General features: G+C 43.9%; 1 protein-coding gene across 1 annotated transcript in view; it reads left to right on the forward strand.

Annotated features, from left to right (window-relative positions):
• LOC147620140 (threonine--tRNA ligase, mitochondrial 1-like) overlaps positions 1 to 23880 on the forward strand; it is a 99029-nt gene extending 75149 nt beyond the window's left edge. Inside the window, exons 13-22 of the mRNA XM_086772332.1 lie at positions 6730 to 6824; positions 7108 to 7140; positions 7391 to 7477; positions 7697 to 7789; positions 7874 to 7966; positions 22475 to 22696; positions 22778 to 22849; positions 22928 to 22999; positions 23088 to 23205; positions 23296 to 23880. Coding sequence (XP_086628458.1) covers positions 6730 to 6824; positions 7108 to 7140; positions 7391 to 7477; positions 7697 to 7789; positions 7874 to 7966; positions 22475 to 22696; positions 22778 to 22849; positions 22928 to 22999; positions 23088 to 23186 — 866 coding nt within the window. The 3' untranslated portion in view covers positions 23187 to 23205; positions 23296 to 23880. The remainder of the gene's footprint in view (positions 1 to 6729; positions 6825 to 7107; positions 7141 to 7390; positions 7478 to 7696; positions 7790 to 7873; positions 7967 to 22474; positions 22697 to 22777; positions 22850 to 22927; positions 23000 to 23087; positions 23206 to 23295) is intronic.
• The last annotated feature ends 469 nt before the right edge of the window (positions 23881 to 24349 follow it).

Here is a 24349-nt window from a genome sequence, read left to right on the forward strand (position 1 = left end):
ACTTCCTTAAGTCTATTGGCATGAAATACATGATGAACTTTCACATGAGAAGTCAAATCCAATTCATATACAACTAAACTAATCCGTCGTGTAATACGAAATGGTCCACAGTATCTAGGGGATAATTTCGGAGATCGACCTGTCCGTAGAGTCTCGAAATCTTTTGGAACTCGCAAATACACCATTGTTCCTTCAGAGAACTCTCTGGGTGAACGATGTCTATTAGAATAAAATCTGTCCCGGTCTTGAGCTTGAGCACTTCTAATAGATTCCTTCTCAACTTGTAACATTTCTTGCATATCTTGCAAAAAATTACGTGCTGCATCATGCTGAAGTCTTGAGAATCCCACTGTAACAAGTGATCTAGGATGAAAACCATACATAAGCATGAAAGGACTAAAACCTGTACTCGTATGCTTAGTACTATTATATGCAAATTCTAACATAGGAAGATAATCCTCCCATGAACTCTGCCTTTTGGATACATATGCTCGAAGCATATCCTCCAAAATCTAATTCACTCTTTCAGTCTGGCCATCAGATTGAGGATGATCTGAGGAACTCAAATTCAAAGTTGTTTCCAACTTCTCAAAAACAAGTTTCCAAAAATCACTTGTAAACTTAGAGTCCCTATCATTGACTATGTCTTGCGGTAACCTGTATAGTCTAAACAAGTGCTCGATAAACTGTCTTGCTAATTGCGTAGCTGTAATGGTCTTCCGGGTCGGTAAAAAGCTAGCCATTTTTGTCAAGCGATCTACCACAACCCAAATAGAATCGTGGCCTTGATATGTTCTTGGCAATCCGGTGATAAAATCTATGGAAATACTTTTTCATTTATTACTTGGGATTTGTAAAGGATGGAACAACCCAGCCTGTCTAAAGCGTTCGGCTTTATTTGCTTGACAAACTTGACACTTGAGAACATAATCTTCTACATACCCTTTCATCTTTGGCCAATAAAAAGTGTGTTTCACTAACGATAGTGTCCTGTGTATCCCATGGTATCGAGCAGAAGGGGCGTCGTGATACTCCTTAAGAATCTTGGACCTAATATCCGGGATTTGTGGTACACAAATTTTGTCATTACGGAATAGTAAACCATTCCGAATCATCCACTGGTCTCCTGCAGCCTGAATGGTAGGTTGCTCAGTCTTTGAGTCTTGGTCAATCAATGAGCTCCGGTCTTGGATCTTCTACCAAAATGGACCAAAATAACTATCAGTCCTGCAAAGCTCTCTCAATGACTAAAATAAGTAAGTATAAATCTCGGTGAACGACAAAGTATTCACCTCTCTAATTCTACTAAGCGCATTTGCAACACTATTCATGGACGCTTTTCTATAATGAATCTCAAAATCAAAATCTTGCATTAATTCAGCCCGTCGAGCTTTCCTTCCTCTCAAATCATCCGCATCACACACATACTTGATTGACTTATGATCAGTCAATACCACAAACTTGGAGCCATATAAATAATGTCTCCAAACCTTGATGATAGCATAAAGCTCCTTCTCAAGGGTTGGCCAACAAGATTGAGTGTCGTCTAGCTTTTTACTTTCAAAAGCAACAGGTCTACCATCTTGAAATAGAGCAGTCCTGATGGCATGGTCACTGGCATCAGTTTCAAGAACATAAGGCCGACTAGGATCGGGTAATGCTAAGATAGGTGCTTCCTTGACTTTATCTTTCAAAAGTCTGAAGGCCATATCCAGATCATTATTGCAAGTGAGAGGCTGATTTGACTTACGTCCATTACCTTTCAACAAGTCGATCATCGGTAGTGTGAGCTGAGAGTACTCCCGCACAGATTTCCGAAGAAAAACAACAAAACGGAGAAAAGAACGAAGTTGTTTCACTGTTCCCGGTATAGGCCAGGCTAGAACCTTCTGAACTCGGTCATAGTCAATGCTCAATCCATCTCTAGTGATCTTGTGTCCCAAGTAAATGATGTCTGTCATGAAAAACTCACATTTACTTAATTTAGCATATAGTCGATTCTGTCTTAAAATAGTTAAGACAATCGTGAGGTGTCTAATATGATCCTTAAGAGTACGACTATATATCAAAATATCATCCGGGAACACAACCACAAATTTTCCCAAATGTTCACGAAAAATATCGTTCATCATCTGCTGAAAAGTGGTTGGAGCATTGGTTAACCCAAAAGGTAATACGAGAAACTCATAATGGCCATACTTAGTCCGAAAGGCGGTTCTTTCAACATGCCTTTCATGAATACGTATCTGGTGATAGCCAATACGTAAATCTATCTTCGTGAAATATTTCGCTCCTGCTAACCGGTCAATCAGGTCATCTGATCTAGGAAGAGGATAACGGTTCTTAATTGTCAGCTTGTTCAATCTCTTGTAATCTATACACATTCTCCAGGTGTTGTCCTTCTTTCTCCTAAGCAACACAGGTGCACCCCAAGGTGATTTACTTGGACGGATTTGGGCCATCCTCAAATATACTTCGAGTTGTTTAGCCAACTCATCTTCCTCAGCTTGGCTCATCCTGTAAGGTGGAATACTAACAGGGTGAGCACCAAGGATCATGTCAATACGATGATCTACTGCTCTTTCAGGTGGTAAGCCCGATGGGAGTTCTTAGGAAATACATCTTGAAACGAATCAAGTATCTTCTGTAATTCTCTGCTTTCAAATACACTTAATTCATTGACATCCATAGAAGGTATGAGAAATGAAGAAAGTGGAATCAATACACAATGAAAAGCAGTATACAAAGAAGAATCCATTATATTACCAAAATCAATTGTATTTACAAGAGGTCCCTGAGAGGGATGTATACAATCACCTAAGATACTGTATTGGGTGTTCCTATGTTCAAAAGAAAAAATATGACTAGACCAATCTATCTGGACTAGAAGAGTCTTAAACCACTCAATCCCTAATAACAAGTCTACATGTTCTAGGTGCCTAATATAGCATTCCAGAGTATCTTTGTAGTCATGAATCCGGATCGGTAGCATCTCCACCTTTCGATCCTATACTTGCCGACCCGCAGGTAGGCGTACCTTATAGGTATGATGGCTGGGTGTTGTGTCAAGACTCAATTTCTGCACAAGTTTGTAATTAACATAGTTGTGTGAGCTGCCAGGGTCTAGAAGAATGTGGATTCTATGGCCATTCACTTCTCCATAAACTCAGAGAAGATCATGCAAGCCAAAAACTTTAGAGTTGCACAGACAATCAGAACATGTACTAGGGTGAGAAAGTACAAGAACTGTCGTACCTGTCAAAGACAATTGGTTAGTTGCCTTTGGATTGGGTCCTGTGTTGGTCTTTGCACCCTTTTGCTTCGGGCAATCGCTACGCATATGTCCTTTTTCTTCGCAGATGAAGCAACGTTCCTCCTTCTTGAGCTTCAAAGTCTTAAGGAGACGTTTCTTCTTGGTTGGTGTCGAAGTTGAATTCTTCGAAGGTCGGTCCGAAGACTTTCCTTCAGTCGTGCTAGCCATTGGTGCGGAGAACTTCCTTTTGTGCTTGTTTCCCTGCTTGGTAACGGGTTTAGACTTGGAAGAGACCATTGTATCATCATAGATACGAGCGGAATGAATGGCCTCGTCCAAAGTTTTGCATTTGTTGTTTTTAACCTGTAAACGGTATGAGTCAGGTAAACCGGCTATGAAGAACCCCAAAAGAGTTGTGGGATCCATCTTCGTAGCTTTCATCTGTAAGTCCCTAAATTTCTGGAGGTAGATCTTTTAAGTGAGGTTCTGCGAGGTCATGGTCAAAGTAGTAAACCGGGCAACATCATAGTCATCCTCTTTCTTGAGGAATTCTTTCTTGAAGAAGACGTCTTCGAACTGTGCCCAAGTCGTTGGTTTAGGGTTGAGTTCCTTCCACCAAAGCAAAGCTTTGCCTGAGAGGAAACCTGCTGCTAATTGGATCTTTTTCCCATCGTCATATGGATGGGACTGAAAATGGACTTGTCACTTATGTAGCCAAGTGTCCACTATCTCCTTGGTACGCTGCTTTTGCTCGCCCCCGAACTGTTCCGGAGTAATATTGGGGCCTAAAGCAGATGCCAAGGTATCCATACCCGAAAGAGTAGATAGGGCAGTGGTCAACAAAGAGATGGAGTTTCTATAAAGCTTGCATCTGTGCGGCGATTTGTGCTTGACGTTCCGAGGAAGAAGCTTCGAGAGCAACTTTAAATTCTTGGAAATCTGATTTTGACACATAATCGTCGAAAAGATCGGCATCGGTGTCTTCCGTAGCCGGCAGGTCTTCACGTTTGATAAAGGGCTCCAACTCGGATTCTTGGGTCGACATCTTGAAGAGGGCAAGGTGAGAGAAAAGGTTGATCTTGCACAAATAAGAGTGCTAGAGAACTTGAGAGCTTGAGAACTTGAGAGATGTGTGGCAAGAAGCCCGCTTAAGGGGAATATATAGGCTTCCCCAAAAGCTAACTTTAGCTTTTGCTTTTATGTTTTTTTTTTCAAAAAAAAATAAAAATAAATAAATACATACATACATACATACATATTCTGGTTTCTTAAAAAAAAGAAAAAAGAAAAAAGAAAAAAGAAAAAACACTTATAAAGAAATACTTGGGTTTTTAAAAATCCTTTTTACCAAAGTGAAAAAAAAACCCCTCCCCTTAAGGTGTGGGTTTATAAAAAAACCTTGGGTGCAGGTTCAAGACACAGAAAGCAAGGCATGGAGTTTTTTTTTAATTAAAAAAAAACAAAAGCTAAAATTATCAAAAGCTGTGCCACCCGTCGAATGCTTTTTTGCGATTTCCTGTAGCACGCCGCCCACTCGTCAGCGCTGTTGCTTGCGCACGAACTGGCCGCCTCCATACGGCCCTTGCCAACGTACAACTCTGTGCGCCTGTGCCTGATGCGAATATAACCGGCCGCTAGCGCATAAACTTGCACGCCTGTGCCTATTGCGAGTACAACGGGCCACCTAGGCTTTATGCACCTACTTGGCTGCGAGTACCAGCCCGCCAGCGACTGCCTGTGTACCACTTGCCCTGGCTGCACAGAAAAGCTTCAGGGCTGCGCTACAACACCCTGGCGTCACTTCTCTCTCTCTCTCTCTCTCTCTCTCTCTCTTTTATGAAAAACACAGCCGACATGCTGTTACTTCTCTCTCTCAAACTGTTCAAACAGTTGCAAACATACAGCCCTTCTTCTTGCTAAGCAAACCAACCCTTACTAGACCACAATCTTCTTTACGGGTTCCTACAATGAAAAAGCAACATGCTAAAATTGAAAAAACAGCAGTATGCACAGAAAAAACAGCAAGCTTCTCGAACTCATACCTTTCTTTTGACCTCATCTTCTCCACCTACCACCTTGCTTGTTCACGAGGCTTGCTCTGATACCATTGTCAGATCCCCATAGGATCTCCTCGTGGAACGCTCTTGGTACAAGACTCGAAACTTGCAAACAAAAGAAACAAACGTGAAGGGGGTGCAGGTTTGCCTCACCTCCCAACCTCGACAGCCGTGGGCAAGCCCACACGAGCTGAGCTAACTAGATGGACATACCGACCAATCTCTACCTCGTGACGTCCCATACCGCCACGAAGCTACCCTTGCGGGCCTCGAGACTGCTGCCGGCCTCGCCTGCATGAAGCAGGTGCACGTCTGCACTAGATCCAGGCTCGTGACCATAGAGCTCTCACAAAGTCACGCGAGACTCTATATGACTAATGACTAACCTTGGCCACCCTTTTATAGGCTCTTGGCCGGTCATCGGGCGTCCACACTTGGACGCCCGCCCGTCCATACTTGGGTGCCCGCCCGTTAGTCTATCCCTAACTCAGCTTGTCAATCAGCCTGCCTAGCTCCAAGCTTCCCCAACCTCGAAGCTAGTCTTGTGTGCGTGTAGCACACGGTAGATACACACTGTGCACATGACATAGACCCTTGAGGTCTTTGCCACAAAGAGGTTGAGATAGAGGAGCATTACATATCAGATCCGTTGGAGGTTTCATTATCTATTCCATGAGGGGTTTGTCGCACTTTCCAAGATCATTGACTTCCTAAACCAGTACTGACTAGGGCTCTTCTTGCTCAAGCTCCGTAGACATAGGGACACGTTCTTAAGAGAGCTGAGGCTCTCCCTCCCTCGCTAGCCAACCATCACCAAAGCTTCTTCCGGACCTAGGAGGACACTACAATGGATCCTGTGGACCCACCTCTTGCAAGAGGTGTTACCTTGGACCAGGCATGCACACTTGAGCGTGCCTGGCACTCACGGGTCCCGAGATGAACAGCTATGATCCACTCATCAGCTCCAGATCTAGGACATGCTCCACCGCCATCGAGCTAACCTTCCATGTGACGTAGCTGAGGGAGACCTCTCGGCCATACTCACTAGCCCCATGCTTGATATATTGGAGAGTGGTATACCATCTATTGGGACGTGGGAGCTGATGCTTCTCTCATGTTTCATGCTCCTTGAGATTTCCATGGACATTTTTGTATCACTCCAGTGAGAGAGTTTTGTTTTGTTCTATTTTATTTTCTGTTCCATGATGAGATATGCCATGGACATTATTGTATCACTTTGGTCTCATGGGCCCATTGGGTATTTAGCATACGCTCTCTCTCTCTCTCTCTCTCTCTCTCTCTCTCTCTCTCGCACGCGCATCTTGTAACACATCGCATAGCTCCATTGAGGCACAAAAGTATTATTTCCACTTTCCTCATTCTGCCTGCCTTCTGAGTACAAAGCTCTGTTTCTGGCAGAATTACCGCTTCGGTTTGCAGACTTTGGAGTACTACATCGTAATGAGCTTAGTGGAGCTTTGACAGGTCTTACAAGGGTGCGGCGGTTCCAACAGGTCAAAATTTGGATTATTTTGTGATTTATGTCTCTGTATACTTGCCATACTACCATCTACTTTACCAAGATCAAGGGCATGGTTCTTAACACCTTGATATTTTGTGATTTATTGCTCTGTATACTTGCCATACTATCATCTACTTTACCAAGATCAAGGGCATGGTTCTTAACACCTTGATATTTTGTGATTTATGTCTCTGTATACTTGCCGTACTATTATGTACTTTACCAAGATCAAGAGGATGGTTCTTAACACCTTGATATTTCCTTTATGCTTGTAGGATGATGCACATATCTTCTGCATGGAGTCTCAGGTTTGGAACTTTTCTTTTTTTGCATTTTTATTAGTGCATTTGGTGCGGAGTGTTCTTTATCTAGAAAATTTGTTTTAAGATGTGTATTATGATTCTTAACCTTTTAGCATGCTAGAGGTGGTTGAGCACAGGGTGTTCTAACTGCTTTCTTCTGATATACACCCATATTCAATTCTCCAATATGCTGTGTCGAAAGCACAATTTCTTATTTTAATCAGTGTCTTTCTGACCATTCTTTTTGGTAATGCAGATTTCAGATGAAGTGAGAGGTGTTTTAGACATGCTACAACGAGTGTACGATATTTTTGGCTTTACTTTTGAACTCATGCTTTCCACGGTAATCGGCTCAACTTTCCACAGGCCCAGAAGTACTTAATTGCCCAAATTTTCTTCATGTGTGTCCAATGAGAGTAGTGTGACAGTAAAAGCCAGCATTGCTTTTCAGAGTCTAAGTCAAGTAGCTTTTCTTTTCTGCCTTTTGTTCATTATGATGCTTCTCAGTCATTATTGGTGCACCCCCCCTTCCCTTCTTTTGTTTTGATGAAATGGGTTGTAGAGACCTGAAAAATTTCTGGGGGAGCTTGAAACATGGCAAAGAGCTGAGAAAGCTCTCGAAGATGGATTGAATGCATTTGGTAAACCATGGCAGGTAACTGATTTGGTTAATTGATGATGAGTTGCAATTTTAATTTTTTCATGACCTAAATGTTTCATCTGATGAATATGTCTGCAGATCAATGAAGGTGATGGAGCCTTTTATGGTCCTAAAATTGATATCCAGGTCTTTGACGCCCTGAAAAGGAAGTTCCAATGTGGCACTCTACAGGTAATTCGTAAAGCTTGGAAATGAGCTCTGGTCATTGATACCACAACAAACATAACTAACCCCCCCCCCCCCCCCCCCCCCCCCCCTCTCTTCCCAAAGTTCTTTTTTCTCTTCAATCCTACAACCACATAACAGTTATAAAGTTATAAACACCTTATCTACTAAGGGCTGCCTATAAACAGCTGTTTAACCCAAGGTTATGTGTTTTGTGTGTAATTACTGGGCCAATGCTCAAGCTACTGTGTGCATCTCCTTCGTTTTAACTGCACCCATGCTGTACATGGAACCGTGGCTTGTGCTAGCTTTTTATTACATACTGGTACACCTACCCCTACAGTGCTGTGTGCTGGCCGACCAGTTTGCCAGCAGCTTGGGCAGTCAGGTCAGCAGGTTATGGGTGCCAGGTGTGGGCTGGCCATTGGACTTAATTGGGCAGCCCCCTGTAAACCTGTGTGTGGCAAAAAGGGAAAAAACAGGTCGTGTGGAGGCCATGCAGCCTGACCAGCTCCTCAGCCCTCTACAAAGAGGTGAATTGGGGTAATTGGAAAAATACCTCATTTTCCAGGAGTTGATATCTTGTACTGGGGGGTTCTACTGCAAAAGGGTGGCTCTCACATGCGCGCAAATTGAACAGATATGCATCAATCAATGTTGGGCTGAGTATTGACTCCTGACAGCATAGAGTCTTGTGGGTTGACTACCATGAGTATATAACATGCACGTTCCTAAAAGGTGAATTTGGGCATGTTCCTGGATTTATCTAGGTGTATAATTCAGCCGTATTAGCGGACATGTAGATTTCACATTGTGAAGTTTTCGTCCGAGTTGCGGCCAATTGATATTGTGCTTATTCTTTCTATCTTTTGCGGTGCATTTGCCCTATCAACTACTTATTTGCTGTACTAATTTTTTTTATTTGCTACTTCCCTTAGTGCTAGGCTTCATTATGGCTGAGTCTGCCTGCATCTCCGGAGGTTTGACAGAAACTCAGTATGAAGGCCTTTGTGTGAATATATGCTCTAATGTGTGTGTGTGTGTGTGTGTGTGGAGTGCGTGTGTGAGAGCATATCTTGATACAGTGTTCTACACCCACTATTGGGCACTGATGACGTTAGTGGGGATGTCGAAATATCTAGTCCATACTATGCATAATGGAGTTGATAGTTATATAGTCTTGTGGCTTGACTACCATGAGTATATAACATGCATGTTCCTAAAAGGTGAATTTGGGCATGTTCCTGGATTCATCTAGGTATATAATTCAGCCGTATTAGCGGACATGCAGATTTCACATTGTGAAGTTTTTGTCCGAGTTGCGGCCAGTTGATATTGTGCTTATTCTTTCTATCTTTAGCGGTCCATTTGCCCTATCAACTACTTATTTGCTGTACTAATTTTTTCTATTTGCTACTTCCCTTAGTGCTAGGCTTCATTATGGCCGAGTCTACCCTACATCTCTGGAGGTTTGACAGAAACTCAGTACGAAGGCCTTTGTGTGAATATATGCTCTCGTGTGTGTGTGTGTGTGTGAGAGAGAGAGCATATCTTGATAGAGAGTTCTATACCCACTATTGGGCACTGATGACGTTAGTGGGGATGTCGTAGTATCTAGTCCATACTATGCATAATGGAGTTGATAGTTATATAGTCTTGTGGGTTGACTACCATGAGTATATAACATGCACGTTCCTAAAAGGTGAAGTTGGGCATGTTCTTGGATTCATCCAGGTATATAATTCAGTTGTATTAGCGGACATGCATATTTCACATTGTGAAGTTTTCGTCTGAGTTGCAGCCAGCTGATATTGTGCTTATTCTTTCTATCTTTAGTGGTGCATTTGTCCTATCAACTACTTATTTGCTGTACTAATTTTTTCTATTTGCTACTTCCCTTAGTGCTAGGCTTCATTATGGTTGAGTCTGCCTTGCATCTCCGGAGGTTTGACAGAAACTCAGTACGAAGGCCTTCGTGTGAATATATGCTCTTATGTGTGTGTGTGTGTGTGTGTGTGTGTGTGTGTGGAGTGCATGGGTGAGACTATATCTTGATACAGAGTTCTATACCCACTATTGGGCAGAGATGACGTTAGCGGGGATGTCGAAGTATCTAGTCCATACTATGCATAATGGAGTTGATAGTTATATAGTGTTGTGGCTTGACTACCATGAGTATATAACATGCACGTTCCTAAAAGGTGAATTTGGGCATGTTCCTGGATTCATCTAGGTATATAATTAAACCCTATTAGCGGACATGCAGATTTCACATTGTGAAGTTTTCGTCCGAGTTGCGGCCAGTTGATATTATGCTTATTCTTTCTATCTTTAGCGGTACATTTGCCCTATCAACTACTTATTTGCTGTACTAATTCTTTCTATTTGCTACTTCCCTTAGTGCTAGGCTTCATTATGGCTGAGTCTGCCCTGCATCTCCGGAGGTTTGACAGAAACTCAGTACGAAGGGCTTTGTGTGAATATATGCTCTTATGTGTGTGTGTGTGTGTGTAGAGTGCGTGTGAGAGAGCATATCTTGATACAAAGTTCTACACCCACTATTGGACACTGATGACGTTAGTGGGGATGTCGTAGTATCTGGTCCATACTATGCATAATGGAGTTGATAGCTATATAGTCTTGTGGGTTGACTACCATGAGTATATAACATGCACGTTCCTAAAAGGTGAATTTGGGTATGTTCCTGGATTCATCTAGGTATGTATATATATGAAATCAAGGAGATATATTTGAGTTTCATTTTGTACTCGGAAACATTCAGTTGTAACCTTTCTTGTACGTGCAATATACATTTGTTTTGGGTTTACTTGTTTGTGTGCTTGCGTTTTGTTTTCCACTGCTGTACTCTCATTGATACTCTTGCACACAAGCACAAGAATATCATAGTTGGTATCAGAGCCTAGGAAGCCTCAAAATTTTCTTTTCTTGCACCTTTGTGTGTTGACTACGTGTTTAGGGTAGCCTCCCGTAGAACGAGAAGTGCACAAGGTTGGGTTTGGGAAGAGCACTTTTTTTGGGCTTTCTTTACCGATCATTGGTTCCCGGCTGTTTGTCGTCATGGACATAGAGGCGATGATGGTCTACGGAGTGTATGCAGGCTTGCCTGGATGCGCAGGCGGCTGCTTTGGCGGCCATGAATGGATTTTTGAATGCTTGGCAACAACTGGGTGAGGATTGTGCAAACCCAAGATTTGTACAGGCTAGAGTGGGGAAGCACAACCCATAGTGGGGATGTTTAGTCCCATGCACAATGACAGGCACTTCAAGGGGATTCTTCAAAGCCATCACAGGAGTTGGCTGGAGAGTCTTTACTTTCTTTAGTAGAGGTGGTTTCTTCAGCATAGATGGCTCCATTGAAGGACATGTCAATGGATGTGTATCACCACAGGCAGCCGTGCTAAAAGAGGAGGTTTCATCAGAGAGAGCTTTGTTAGTAGTTGATTAGATATAGGCCGGAGTGTTTTCTTTGGTGAATGGCAGGGTGTATTTTCTAGAGTATGTTCCACAGAGAGGTGTGTCCATAGGGAAGACCATGTGTTGGCGCCTAGCTGGCAGGGAGATTTTGGTTTGAGCTTATAGGTGCCCAAAGGTATTGGTAGATACTGGGATGATGCAACAATTATGAGAAGTTGCATGTTTCTGTCTGCTTCGTTCTTTGGTTGGCATATGTGCGGTTGATCGGATTCACTCACAATCAAACTCACACCAAACGTCTCACACATTACCGTTGATTGGATTCACTCACAATCAACTTATCTTGGGTACGTCTCACACGTGTTACCGTTGATCGGATTCACTCACAATCAACTTATCTTGAACACCCAAGATATTCTTTTCACTTGTTGGGTCACCCAATAATTAATAAATTAATTACGAAATTCACTTTGTTTCTACAAAATAAATTGCAACACTAAGATCAAGATGTTAATAAGTTAGTTCAAATCCATCATGAATTGCAAATTTGGAATATGAATTTTATTTTTTCCAAGGTTCTAGCAAAATAAATTAAGACTAGAAAAACATGTAGAAATTTATATATTATTTGTTAGCTTAATGTAAAACTAGGTGATGAAAAATAGATAACATGTGCATTTGAAACTTTTTAAAAGTTACTAGAAAAACATGTAGAAATCTATATTATATTTGTTAGCTTAATGTAAAACTAGGTGATGAAAAATAGATAACATGTGCATTTGAAACTTTTTAAAAGTTGCTACAAAAATAAACTTAAATAACAAATATTAAATAACACTTGATGATTTAAAATAGAATGCAAAAGTAAGGTCTTACCTTATTGTTCACTACAAAAAAGTTAAGAAAAATATAGAATTTAAAACAATTCGTAGATAATTGAAAAAGTAATCATTCGGTAAAGATGACAACTTATTGCATGTAAGTTGAGCTGATAATTGTTGGAAGTTCAATGCGGCTCCATGATAGAAATCATCGGAATAACCTGCATATCATGCTTACACCACGCATAACAACATGCCTACCCTCATGCACAAACTCAAGTCTATAAACTAGTTAAGTGAAATAACCTTACGGCCTAGAATAACGTCGGCTCGAGTGAGGTGCATAACCGAAAAATTTATCCAAGTCACACAAGTCCCTACAAAATAATGGCATGTCTAAAATTATCAAGTCCAAAGTCCAAACGATTTTGGTCATGAGAGTATAATAATAATCGCTTTTTTTTAACAAAAATATTTCTTTCTTTCTCTTCTTGTTTTTCTTCTTCTTTCTTCTTCTCCTTCTTCTTTCTTTTCTTCTTCTCTCCCTTCTTTCTCCTTCTTCTTCTTCTCCACCTCCTCTCTCTTCTTCTCTATCTCTCTCTCTCTTCTTCTTCTTCTTCTCTCTCTCTCTCTCTCTCTCTCTCTCTCTCTCTCTCTCTCTCTCTCTCTCTCCTTCTTCTTCTCTCTCCTCTTCTTTTTCTTCTTCTTTTTCTTCCTCTTCTTCTTCTTCTCTCTTCGCTTCTTCTTCCATGGCTCTGCTCGCGCTGCCACGCAACTCACTGTTTATCACATATACCGTTTTTAAGGCCTAGCAAGAAGAGAAAATAGGGAAAAAACGTTGATCCAATTGTATCTCTCTCTTCTAGGGACATCGTGCATGGCTTGTGATGACGCCTTCGTCGCACTGTCGGCCGTTTGGGTCCGTTGCCGGGGTGTGCCGGCGCTTGTTGCCGGGTGTGTGCTGCCTTTGCCATGCTGTGCCGACGTCGTTGCTGGTCGGCCGATGTTCGGTGATAGTGCGGTGCTCGCTGCTCTGCTGCCTGTTCATGGCCTACCGGCTTGGCCGGTGTTCATTGTTGTGGGCCATCTTGTTCGCCGGCACTGTGACACATTGTTGTCTGTGCTGGGCTACTTGGGCTCGTGCTGCCGTTCCTCACCTTCACACAAAGGATCGTTGGTCCCACACTCGGCCGTCCGAGTGTCCAAAACACACACCTTTTTCGGGAAGCATGCAGAACAGAAAATACAGACGCGAGAGAGAAACACTAGATTGGGTCCTAATTGCCCTCCTGAGCGTGTGCCAAAAGCATCCCTACTTGAGTATTTATAGTTTTTTTATTACTCACAAAAATAGATTACAAGGCTATTTTAGCCCTTGCTTGCTCTACAAGCTTTCTTTTAGAAAAATTGGATGATAAAATATCTGAAAAATCTCACTCCCGTGATAGGTGCACATGAAAATGGAGTATTGTTTGCGAGTATTCTCACTAGGAGGCGGTTTTTCTTGATCTTCTACAAGAGGATGCTCTTCAGGAGTTAGCACTTCATTGGAAGGTGTTGGTTCAAGGGGTGCTTGATCAAGAAACACATCAAAAAGTTTCTTCACGGGTTGTGGTGCTCATGAGGCATGGCGGGAATGGTAGCTTCAGGAGCAGCTGGAAAGTAAGTTCCTAGATCTTGGGCCAGTCAATTCCTTTGAGGAAATTGGAGTTTTTGCGCTCATTTGGATACCGGGGGAATTGAGATTAAAGGCACCCAAATGTAGGTGGGCAATTGAGATTTATTGGGCAAGCACGGCGTCTCTTAGAATCAACAATGCATAAGGTGGGGTTTGGGAAGAGCCCATTTTAGGTGTTCTTTATTGATGATTGGTTCCTAACTGTTTGTGGTGACCATAGAAGCAATTATGGCTCCGTTTTCTCGCATGATGGGGTAACATATGGAGCACATGTAAGCTTGTGTTAATGCGGAGGCAGCTTCTTTGGCAACCACATGCTTTTGGGGACGCTTGGCAAGAGCTGGACAAGCATTGTGCAAACCCAGGATTTGTAGAGGCTACAACTCGTAAGCACAACTCTAGTGACGTGGTGTCGCCCCATGCAGGCAGCACAACAACATGCATTTGAGAAGGGTTCAAAGCCATCACCAAGCTGGCTGGAGAGTCTTCACTTTATTCAGTAGAGGTGGTTTCTTCAATTCAGGTAGCACCACAAGTGGACATGTCAGTGGATGTGTTGTAACATGGTAACTATGCAAAAGCATAATTGATGATGGTTGACGCTAAGTCATAGAGATCAGTGCTAATCACATGCATTTCTTGCCTAAAATACAATTTCCAAGCAGATTTCACTTTGGAATCCATGTCTGCAATGAAGAGAAACACACCTTTGATGAGCTACCCACTAAGACCATCTATTTTTGCATGCAAACTATTGCTATATGCAAGATCCATGCAGAGAAGCCTGGTTTACAAGCACAACATCTGATGTGGAGATGCAATCCACCTCATTGAGCAGTTCATACCTGCACTGATCGACTTAGGCACCATTGTCACTGGGAGACCTCAGTGGGTGATCATGAGGATTGGAGAAGTAGAGTGGGCTTCCTAAACCTCTATGCGCTGAATACCTTAGTAGGAAGAGCTAGCACGGTACCTCAATCCCTCTTGTAGACCAATTTTTAGTGCATGGGTGGTGATTTCACCATGTTATAGATGGTGGAGGACAGACTCGGAGGTGGCACGATCAAAGTTTCAAGCACGGAGTACTCGGTGTGGGAGGAGTTGATTTTGGTTGTGAGGGGACATGACCCTTGGCATTTACCAGAGTTCGGACATAGCCTTGGGAGTATGTGCTTCTCGAGATCCGACAAGGGGAGTACAGGCCCCAACCTTTCGAGATTAGACTGGTTTTATGTGGATGAGTGGGCTTGTGGACGAGGTGGCATGGTTGCTATTCTGGCGGGCACTACTTTCATCAAGCATGCACTTGTCATTCTCTCCTTGGAGACAAGACAAGACATTTGAGCACCCGGATCCCAGACTGCCCCATTCAAGATTCCAAGATTTTTAGGATTGAGGAGATTTGGGAGGGTCTGGATTTCCACACTGGTTCAGCCTTAGGGGCTTTGGACGCAAGCCTTGGAGAGATCAGTCCGCTACAGGAGGCCGCACAACGCATATTGGCTTTAGAGAGCAGGTGCGGACCATCCGTTGGGAGTGTTACCCTCTCGGCAATGGCTTTAGGAGAGTACTTGGACAGCTGTGGATTGAGGCATAGAATGCAGAGCTTAGCTCCATTGAGGAGCGGGGGGTGGAGTACAAATACCATGTTAGGGCTTCCTTTTGGACCCATTGCTGGTGACGGGGGTCTTCAGAGATTTCTTTGAGATTACAGGCCCACATAGAGGGAGGGATGGTATCTGCAAATTGCGAGGCTAGGATGGATGCATAGTTGCTGATGATCCCCCCCCCCCCCCCCCCCCCGCGGCCTGCCGCGCGGTGCAAGCCATTGCTATGGATTTCTTCCGTTCCCTTCTCATGGGTGCCCCGCTATCCTTTGAGGTGATGGATGCGTGTGAGCGGGTTTGGTAGCATACGAGAGAGGTGGCCTACCCCGCTCTCTGGACTTTCCTTCCTGTTACCTTATTTCTTCGTGATTGGGATCTCATGGAAGGTGACGTCAAAGTTGCCTTTAATGATATTATGACCGTGGGCTCCATGTTGAGAGGGATTGATTCATTTGATTCCCAAGGAGAGTGGTGACAGATTGGAGATTCAGCAGTCGAGCCCATCACCCTCCCTGAGACTGCATACAAAATCTCCATCAGTCGGTGACTGTAGCCTTTCTTGACTGATTTGATTCATGGCATGCAGATAGGTTTTGTTCTGGATGGGAGCATTTTGTGGACATCTTCACTTTCCACTTCGGCTAGGTTGCGGCAATATGATTTGATAGTTCTCCTTGATTTTGAGAAAGCCTATGATAGGGTGGACTGGGGCTTTCTAGAGGGGACGATGTGCCATATGGGATTTCGAGAGGAGTGGGTTCGAGGTGTTTTTGGGCTCTATTTGGCTTTTCACAACTAGGTTCTTATTTAGGGGACCAGAGGTGAGCGATTTTTGCTTTCTCGCTCAGTCTGGTAGGGTTGCCCATTGGCACCTTTTCTCCTCTTGTTTGTTGTCGAGGCCATGAGCAATTTTCTCTCCGCATAGGAGGCAGGGCTACAGGGGTTGTGTCTTCTCATCCACTTGCAGGAGCAGCTGCTTGATTGAGAGTTTGCCGATAACAGAGCATCATACATATCTGAACATGAGGGGAATCTCGAGAGAGATTTGCTGATGTGATAGAGATCTTCTGCTGTGCATCCAGTGCATAGATCAGCTGGTACAAGTCGTGTTGGTTCTGGGTTGGCTTATTGCCCACCTTGACTTGGAGGCCAACTGAGGCTTTTCAATGGATCCTGAGGGGCACTCCAATTTGTTATCTTGGATGCCATGTTGGTATCGATATTTCCTGGAGTAGCAGTTAGCCCCTCTTCTTCTGAGCATTTGGAAGAAGTTTCTTTACTGTAGTTCAGCCAGGCTTTCCTTAGTTGGCCAGGTCGTGGTGGCGAGCGAGGTTCTTCTGGCCACTATGTGGTACATCACCTCTTGTTGGGTGGCCTGGAGAGTGATCATCTATCACGTGCACACCGTTCAGGTTGCATGGTGACATGTTGACATCATCATCATCAACGGCATTACCATGATCATTGAAGGGTGTAGGGGACCAGTCGGCAGCCATACAGGCCCTTGGGCAGTGGCAGCCACATCAGGAATCCTAGCAGCAGTCGGCCAAGTCATAGTCAATGGTCATCATTTGTTTGGGCAGCATCAGGACAAAGCGCAGCATTTAAGGGATATTAATGCAAATATTACTCGTCCAAACCTGGCCGACAACACTTGTGCTGGCCGACCAGCTTCCTCCACATGTACAAGTGATAGGCATCAGTTTCCAGAAATTAATCAAGTTCATTCAATTGTTGAAGTCGTCATTCAGCATGAAGTCAACATCAGCATCAACAACAACATCATAGATCTGTTCACAGATCTCATCTTAGTCGTAATCATTTGCATCATTAATATAGTTGCATTTGCATTCATTTAAATTCATCTCTACAGTAATTAAGTTATTTAAGATTGTGATTACTACAATAAACCCTCATCATGGAACATTGGTATTAGAGCATCTAGGGTAACCAGCCTCAGTGCAGTCCAGAGCATATGGTATCTTCAGAACATGAGATTATTGTGTCTCCCTACCCCGGTTATTGTGTCTCCTTACCTCAAACTATCTAGAACACTTGGTCAGTCTAGTAAGCCACTCCCACCCAACCTTGATTGCACATCGGGTCAGCTCCCGTCTTCACCCATGCTACTTTCACCTTAGCTTTTACTTTCGCTAGATGTATTCCATTCATTCAGTAGTTGCTTCTGCTCAGATAAATCCAGTGTTAAAGATTTTACAGGTCATCATTACATGCTTTAGCCTATATTTGCATTAGTAACCCTCATTTGCATTTGCATAGCATATAGGGTTGCATGAGCATGTAGGTCATTTTAGACCCACATCTCATTCATTCATGCATTAATCCTTTGCATTTGCAAGGTAGATAAGACCATCCTTGGTTGACATCCATCATCAAAGGGGAAAGTGGAGTTTTGTGCATCACTTGGCAGCAGGAAGTTCCCTTCAACATCACCATCAGTTAGCGCATGTCCCTACAGATAAGTGGGTCTTATGTATGGCAGCAGGAAGGGGATTCAACATTTGCCTCAGGAGGTACAAAGTTTCATGCTTTCCAGAGATGGTGTGTGAAGGGTTTCAACAGGCCAGTCAGTGTGTGTTGAGTTTTCCAAGCAGTTTTAGGCCAGTCAGTGGTGTGTTGAGTTTTCCAAGCAGTTTTAGGCCACATCGCTAGACAAGTTCCCACAGTTCAGGACTCTTGGTTCAAGTATTGCTCCTGCATAAGCCTCAATCACTGCAGAAGAAGAAGTATGGGGTCAATGGCGTTAGTGGAGTTGGAATTAGTTGCCGGAATCAAAGTGTTGTAAGGTCTCCACCCTAGCAACACGTTTAGCAAAAGAGAATGTCATGTGCACACCCTCCGGGTTGCACAGTGACAAGTTGGCATCATCATCATCATCATCATCATCGTCATCGTCATCGTCATCGTCATGGTCATCATTTGTTTGGGAAGCATCAGGACAAAGCGCAACATTTAAGGGATATTATTGCAAATAGTACTTATCCAATCCGACAGCATTTGTGCTGGCCGACCAGCTTCCTCCACACATGTATAAGTGATCGGCATCATTTTTCAGAAATCAATCAAGTTCATTTAATGGTTGAAGTCATCATTCAGCATGAAGTCGACATTAGCATCAACATCATGGATCTGTACACGATTCTCATCTCAATTGTAATCATTTGCATCATTAATATAGTTGCATTTGCATTCATCTAAAGTCATCTCTGCAGTAGTTAAGTTAATTAAGGATGTGATTACTATGATCAACCCTCATCATGTTACATCATCCAACTTCGACACAGGTGAGGCTTGGGCATCATTGACCTCTCTATTAAGAGCTGTGCCCTTTTGGGCAAGTTGATAGTTCGTGGACTTCTTCCGGATGGCGAGCCCTGGAAGGACTTTCTCCTAACCAGGATCTCCATCCCCCACTCCCGTTTTGGGAGGTCTTTGGTCCCAGAGTACGAGATGGGTTTTCACGGAGATGTGGGCTCGTGTATTTAGCCCTACATTTGAGGGAAGATTTGCAGCCAGCCTCCTAGGAGCTTGTGACCACCTCAGGCTACCATCTCAGGTCGGCCCTTCAACAATCCACTCCAGTTTCATCAAAAGAGCGCCTCCGTCAGCCCTTGATATGGAACCCCCTGGTCCATTTACCTAGTGGTCATATGTTGGGAGCCCGTCCGCACGTATTGTGGGGTGCTTTGAGTATGGGCCCAACTCAGTCACTCAGAGATTGGCTTCTTGCTAGACATAGATGCCCAAGAAAGGAGCCTCACTGGGATACGAGGCAGAGGCCGACTTAGCTTTGACATCAACTCTTCCATTGCCTTGATCATACACCCCCCCCCCCCCCCCCCCCCCCCCCCCCACGCAGTGGTTGGGAGTGTTTACTAGACATGACATGCCCTTGACTGTCCATGGCACTGATGAGAGCTTTGCCTTCCTCTCCTCCTCTATTGGACCACATGGTAGACTTGACAGTGTAGAGCACCTTGCAGAGGGTGAGGGTGATTGATTTCCATGAGCATAGATGGCACATAGACCCTCCACCGGCCAAGGTGGCCAGAGAGGGATTCTGGCTTTTATGGCTATGGGAGGATCGCCCTCTCATGTGACTTTAGTGGGATCCGGGGGAGTGGAAATGGCACGATCCCTTTGCTAGAGAGGAGGTTCCTGGCTCGCCTTTCTTTGCTTACACTGCATGGTTGGGCCGCAGGATTCAGATGCCTGCGATCGAGGGCACTCTAGCACAACAGGGGACCAGTGGTAGTCTTAGGGTTTCCCCCCTCAATTTCTCTCACATTTCTGGAAGAGGTTGTGGGACAATTTTCGTTTGTGAAAGATCAATCTCTTTTTGTGGCAGTTGGCACATTGGAGCCTGGGGGTTGGCCTTTGGCTGGCCATGAGAGGCAAGCTAGCAGTTTGTTTCAGGTGTGGCCATCTTCAGCAGTCCTAGCGACATTGCTTTTGGGATTGCCCGAAGGCTCAATAGGTTTGGCAGAGGATTCTCTGCATTTTCACTATGGAACCCCCAACCTGTCCCTCCCCCTCCCCCTTCCCCTCCCCCCTCCCCCCCCGCCAGTTACTTGGGGCATAGTTGCTTGGGCCACTCATGTCGAGGCCGCCATGGCATATGAGGAGGATGGTGGGGACCTTACCTTGTAGGTCTCTTATCTTTGTATCTTTGCAGTTCCTGTTCCAGTTCCAACTCCCTCTTCTGATCATTGGACTCCCGGTCCCTGTGAGAGATGGGAGATTTGCAGCAGTATTGTTGTGTGACATATTTGGAGAGCTTGCTGTAGGGACGCCATCAAGGGCACCCTCACCCCGCTAGCGGAGTCCATCCGGAGCATCTGGCTTGAAACTATTCATATCCTCCGTGGACATTGGGGGAAGCTTCAAGGTGGCTCTGATCGCCTTGCAGAAGCACTGTGAGGCCTTGCGGATTCGGCGTCACAACCCTTTTCTCTCTGACAGTGGTGGTGAGCCCACTTGTGGCGTACCACATTTGTTGGTTGTGTCGTCTCCCCCCCCTCCCACGCTCCTTCCTCCTTTGTATGAGGTAGCCTTCTCCTCCCAGTAGCAGCCAGCCGGGGAGGAAGAGCTTGTTCCCCCCCCTTTTTCCTCAGTTTTTTTTATTATTATTGCTTCCCTCTGTGGAGCTGAGTTTGTACTTTGCCAGCATGGCTGTTTTGTTCGGTAAACTAATAGAATGATCTCTTTCGTGGGAAAAAGAAAATTCAAATCTGATAGTGGATGTGGAATTCGTGACTAATGTGCGTTAATGCCATAATGCATAACACTGACTATACTTGCTTCTAGTTGCTGCTCCAAAGCTTTACAGGGTGAAAATCTGCTTTGTTGAATGATCCATGTCTAGGCTTGCCGTAATTATGACCCTTGGCATCCCTTTGTATAAGGATTTTGATCGCAGGTTGTATGCTGGTCGGTCAGCCCTTTTCAGATCCCAAAATGTCATTCAACAGTGCAACTTGTGCCCAATATATGTCCCAACCATTAGTGCATGTCATGGGCACTTTGAGGCACGGTTTTGGCTGCCAAAACTGCTCTGATCAGCCCATAACCAGCCTGTGAAGGTGGCTGCAAGTAAGATGCATGTCTATGTAGCATGGGATTAAGGTGTGCACGTGACGTGTCTTCACCACAGGTGGGAGGAGGTTTCATTGGAGAGAGCTTTTTCAGTAATTTATCTGCTTGAGGCCGGAGCGTTTTCTTCGGTTGGAGTATGTTTCACGGGGAGGTGTCCTTCAGAAAGTCCACGCATTGGTGCCCAACATCTCCTTAGGAGATGTTGCTCGGTCTAAGCATACAAGTGCCCAGAGAAACTACTGGATATGGGGATGATGCAATAGTTCTATTGAGTCATGAGCTTCTGTTTGTTTTGTTTATCAGTAGGCATATGTGGGGTTTTGTGAAACCGAAGTTGGTGGTCCATGCGCACAGTTCCACAGGCAGCTAAAGTTTTGTTCGTGAGTGTTCTCACCAGGTGGCAGTTTTACCAGATCTGGTACAAGAGGATGTTCTTTAGGAGTCGGCCCTTCATCTGGAGGTGTTGGTTGAGGGGATGCTTGATCAAGAGATTCATAGGGAAGTTTCTTTGCGGGTTGTGGTAGTCACAAGGTGTGGCAGGAATGCAGCAGCTGTAAAGATCTTAGGCCAATCAGTTCCTTGGAGTCAATTGTATTAGGCTTTTGCACTCATCTTGATATGGGACAGATAAGGACAGCTGTGGTTTTAGTGGGGGAGAATGTGATACACTTACCCCTAAAGTGTGTTGTGTGCTTGCTGACTAGTTTGGCAACGGTTTTGGCAGCGATTTTTGGGGCCAGGTCAGCAGGTTGTGGGCACCCAGCATATGGCTGGCTATCTGGTTTTATTGGGCAGGCCTGTGTGAACTTGTGTGGGGCAAAAAAGGGAAAAACAGGTCATTTGGAGCTGGCCGACCCCTATAAATAGGCCAATTGGGGTAATTAGAAAAATAGCTCAATTTCAGGGGGTTCATACATGTACCCGTGGGTTCTATTGTGAAGGAATGGTTCTCAATGCAGGCGAACTGAACAGATCTGCAGAAATCTACATTAGACTGTGTATGGACTCCAAATAGTTGTAGTTGAAATATTTAGTTGTAACCTTTCTTGTATATGAAGTATACAGTAGTTTTAGGTCCACTTGTCTGTGTGCTTGCATTTTGTGGTCGGCTACTCTCCTCTCTCTGTGATAACTCCTGCACATGAGCACAAGTATACCACAAAGACACTTTTTTCAAAAGTTGGTAAATTATTCAGCACATAAAGCTACACACATATATTCTGCCGGCAATTTGGTCATATCTTATTCATACGATTACCGGTTTACATTAATTAGAGGCTTTTAATGTGTACAGTGATCTCTTGTGTATTTATCATTTTGTCAAGTTTCTCACTGTGCTGTGCTGGGAATCCAGTTGGACTTCCAACTTCCACAACGTTTTGATCTCTCATATTCAGCGGAGGATGAGGCCAAAAGGGAGAGGCCTGTGATGATTCACAGAGCAATATTAGGATCTGTGGAGCGGATGCTTGCTATGCTGCTGGAGCATTATGCGGGGAAGTGGCCATTCTGGCTAAGTCCTCGCCAAGTGATAGTCTGCCCTGTATCTGCAAGGTTCATTGGTTATGCCCTACAGGTATGGGCTCAAGATAGTTGGTAGATTTTAAATACTTGTAATCTAGGAACTTGCACCTAATGTAGAGGCAAAATTCTTCAGGTTCGTGAACAGATACATGAGGCAGGCTTTTATGTTGACGTGGACAGTTCTGACAGAAAGCTTGATAAAAAGGTATGTTTTGTACCCGTTTTATATGTAGATTTGATGAGTACAGATGATTTTTAAGCTTGTTTTGATGTTGTTGCACAGATACGGGAAGCACAATTAGCGCAGTTCAACTATATTCTCGTTGTTGGTGAAAAAGAGATGAACGATGGCACTGTAAGCTGATTAGAACACTTGTACTCTTTTTGTTGCTGTTTGCATATAGTTTTTAGTTTTTGAGGAAGTTGAGCATGAAATCATGCAGGTGAATGTGCGCACTCGAGATGATAACCAAGTCCGCGGCACCAAAAGTGTTCAACAGCTTCTGGGAGAATTCAAGGTTGAAGTTGATGCTCATCATTGATTCTTTATTTGAAGAGCAGGTAAGTATATACTCCTTGATATGTAGCATTTTAGTCATTGTTCACTGGTGTTAAACATCCAGTTTTCATGCTTTGCTGCATCTGTTGTAGGTCTGCATTGCTCTGCCTCCGGATGATACTGGGGACTATTTTGTAAGAGCATGAAAGGCTTGCTTGCTACTTTTTTTCAAAAATGAGAGCCAATTGAAGAGAGTTGGAACTATTCACTCTGTCAAATTTTAAAGGTTGTTAAACTACACAAAGATAGAAGATAACATAAGCAACTCAAAGATCCATCAGCTTGGATTGTGGGTGGAGAGGCCTCCCTCCTGGGTCATGACGGCAGGCAAGGTTCAGCACAGTCTAATTTTGTTTCCCTATGGTAAGTGAACAGCAAAACTGACTTGCAATGCAGAGAAACCTAGCTTCATAATACATCTTATGGCTTTTTGACCCCCGAGTAGGTGTGGTGGCTTATCTAGGCAGTGTGGGTTATGCTCAGTGACCTTTTCTATCACCTTACAGGGAAGAAGGCAGTAAATATAGCCTGTTTTTGGGAACAAGTGTCAGTCAAATTTTGCAGTGAAAAGAGTTGTATTTTCGCGTGTTAATATACTTTCTACTGAACAGTCTTGATGTTAAAGAAAAGCCACTTTATGTTTTGAAATTTACATGAAGCTATGTTTCTGATGGCATGTGTGTGTTTCTGGGTTCTGATATGTGCTTTTTGCTTGTAAGGCACTTTTATGTAGTCCTTGCTGCTTGAATAAGAAAGTCACCCTCTTAATAAATCCTTCTGTCGTAACATATAACTTCATATAACTTTGAGGTCCTCAATAGGGACCTACAATGAGTAAAAAAAGAAAATCAATTAATTAATGGAAGTGGCCCAATGTTTGTACAAAATGGAGTCATTAGATGATTTTTGGGTTACATGTTTTCTAAAAGTACATATAGGGTCTATCACAAAGGTTCAAATCTTAGAATTGTAAGGCTATTTCTACTCCAGTAGAACCTAGAGACTGTAAGATCCCTATCCCCACTGCGCAACAATTTCAGGGGTGCTAGCAGCGGAAGTAGCACTTCTTGCGCGGGGCAGGGTCCCACACTCGGGGCCTCGCCCACGGATATCCGGACAAGAGACTAATCCATTGGTTTTTCCAAA

This window comes from Cibotium barometz, chromosome 32, assembly GCF_041138505.1.
Source record: "Cibotium barometz isolate CiBa-2024 chromosome 32, ASM4113850v1, whole genome shotgun sequence".
Taxonomy (NCBI): Eukaryota; Viridiplantae; Streptophyta; class Polypodiopsida; order Cyatheales; family Cibotiaceae; genus Cibotium; species Cibotium barometz.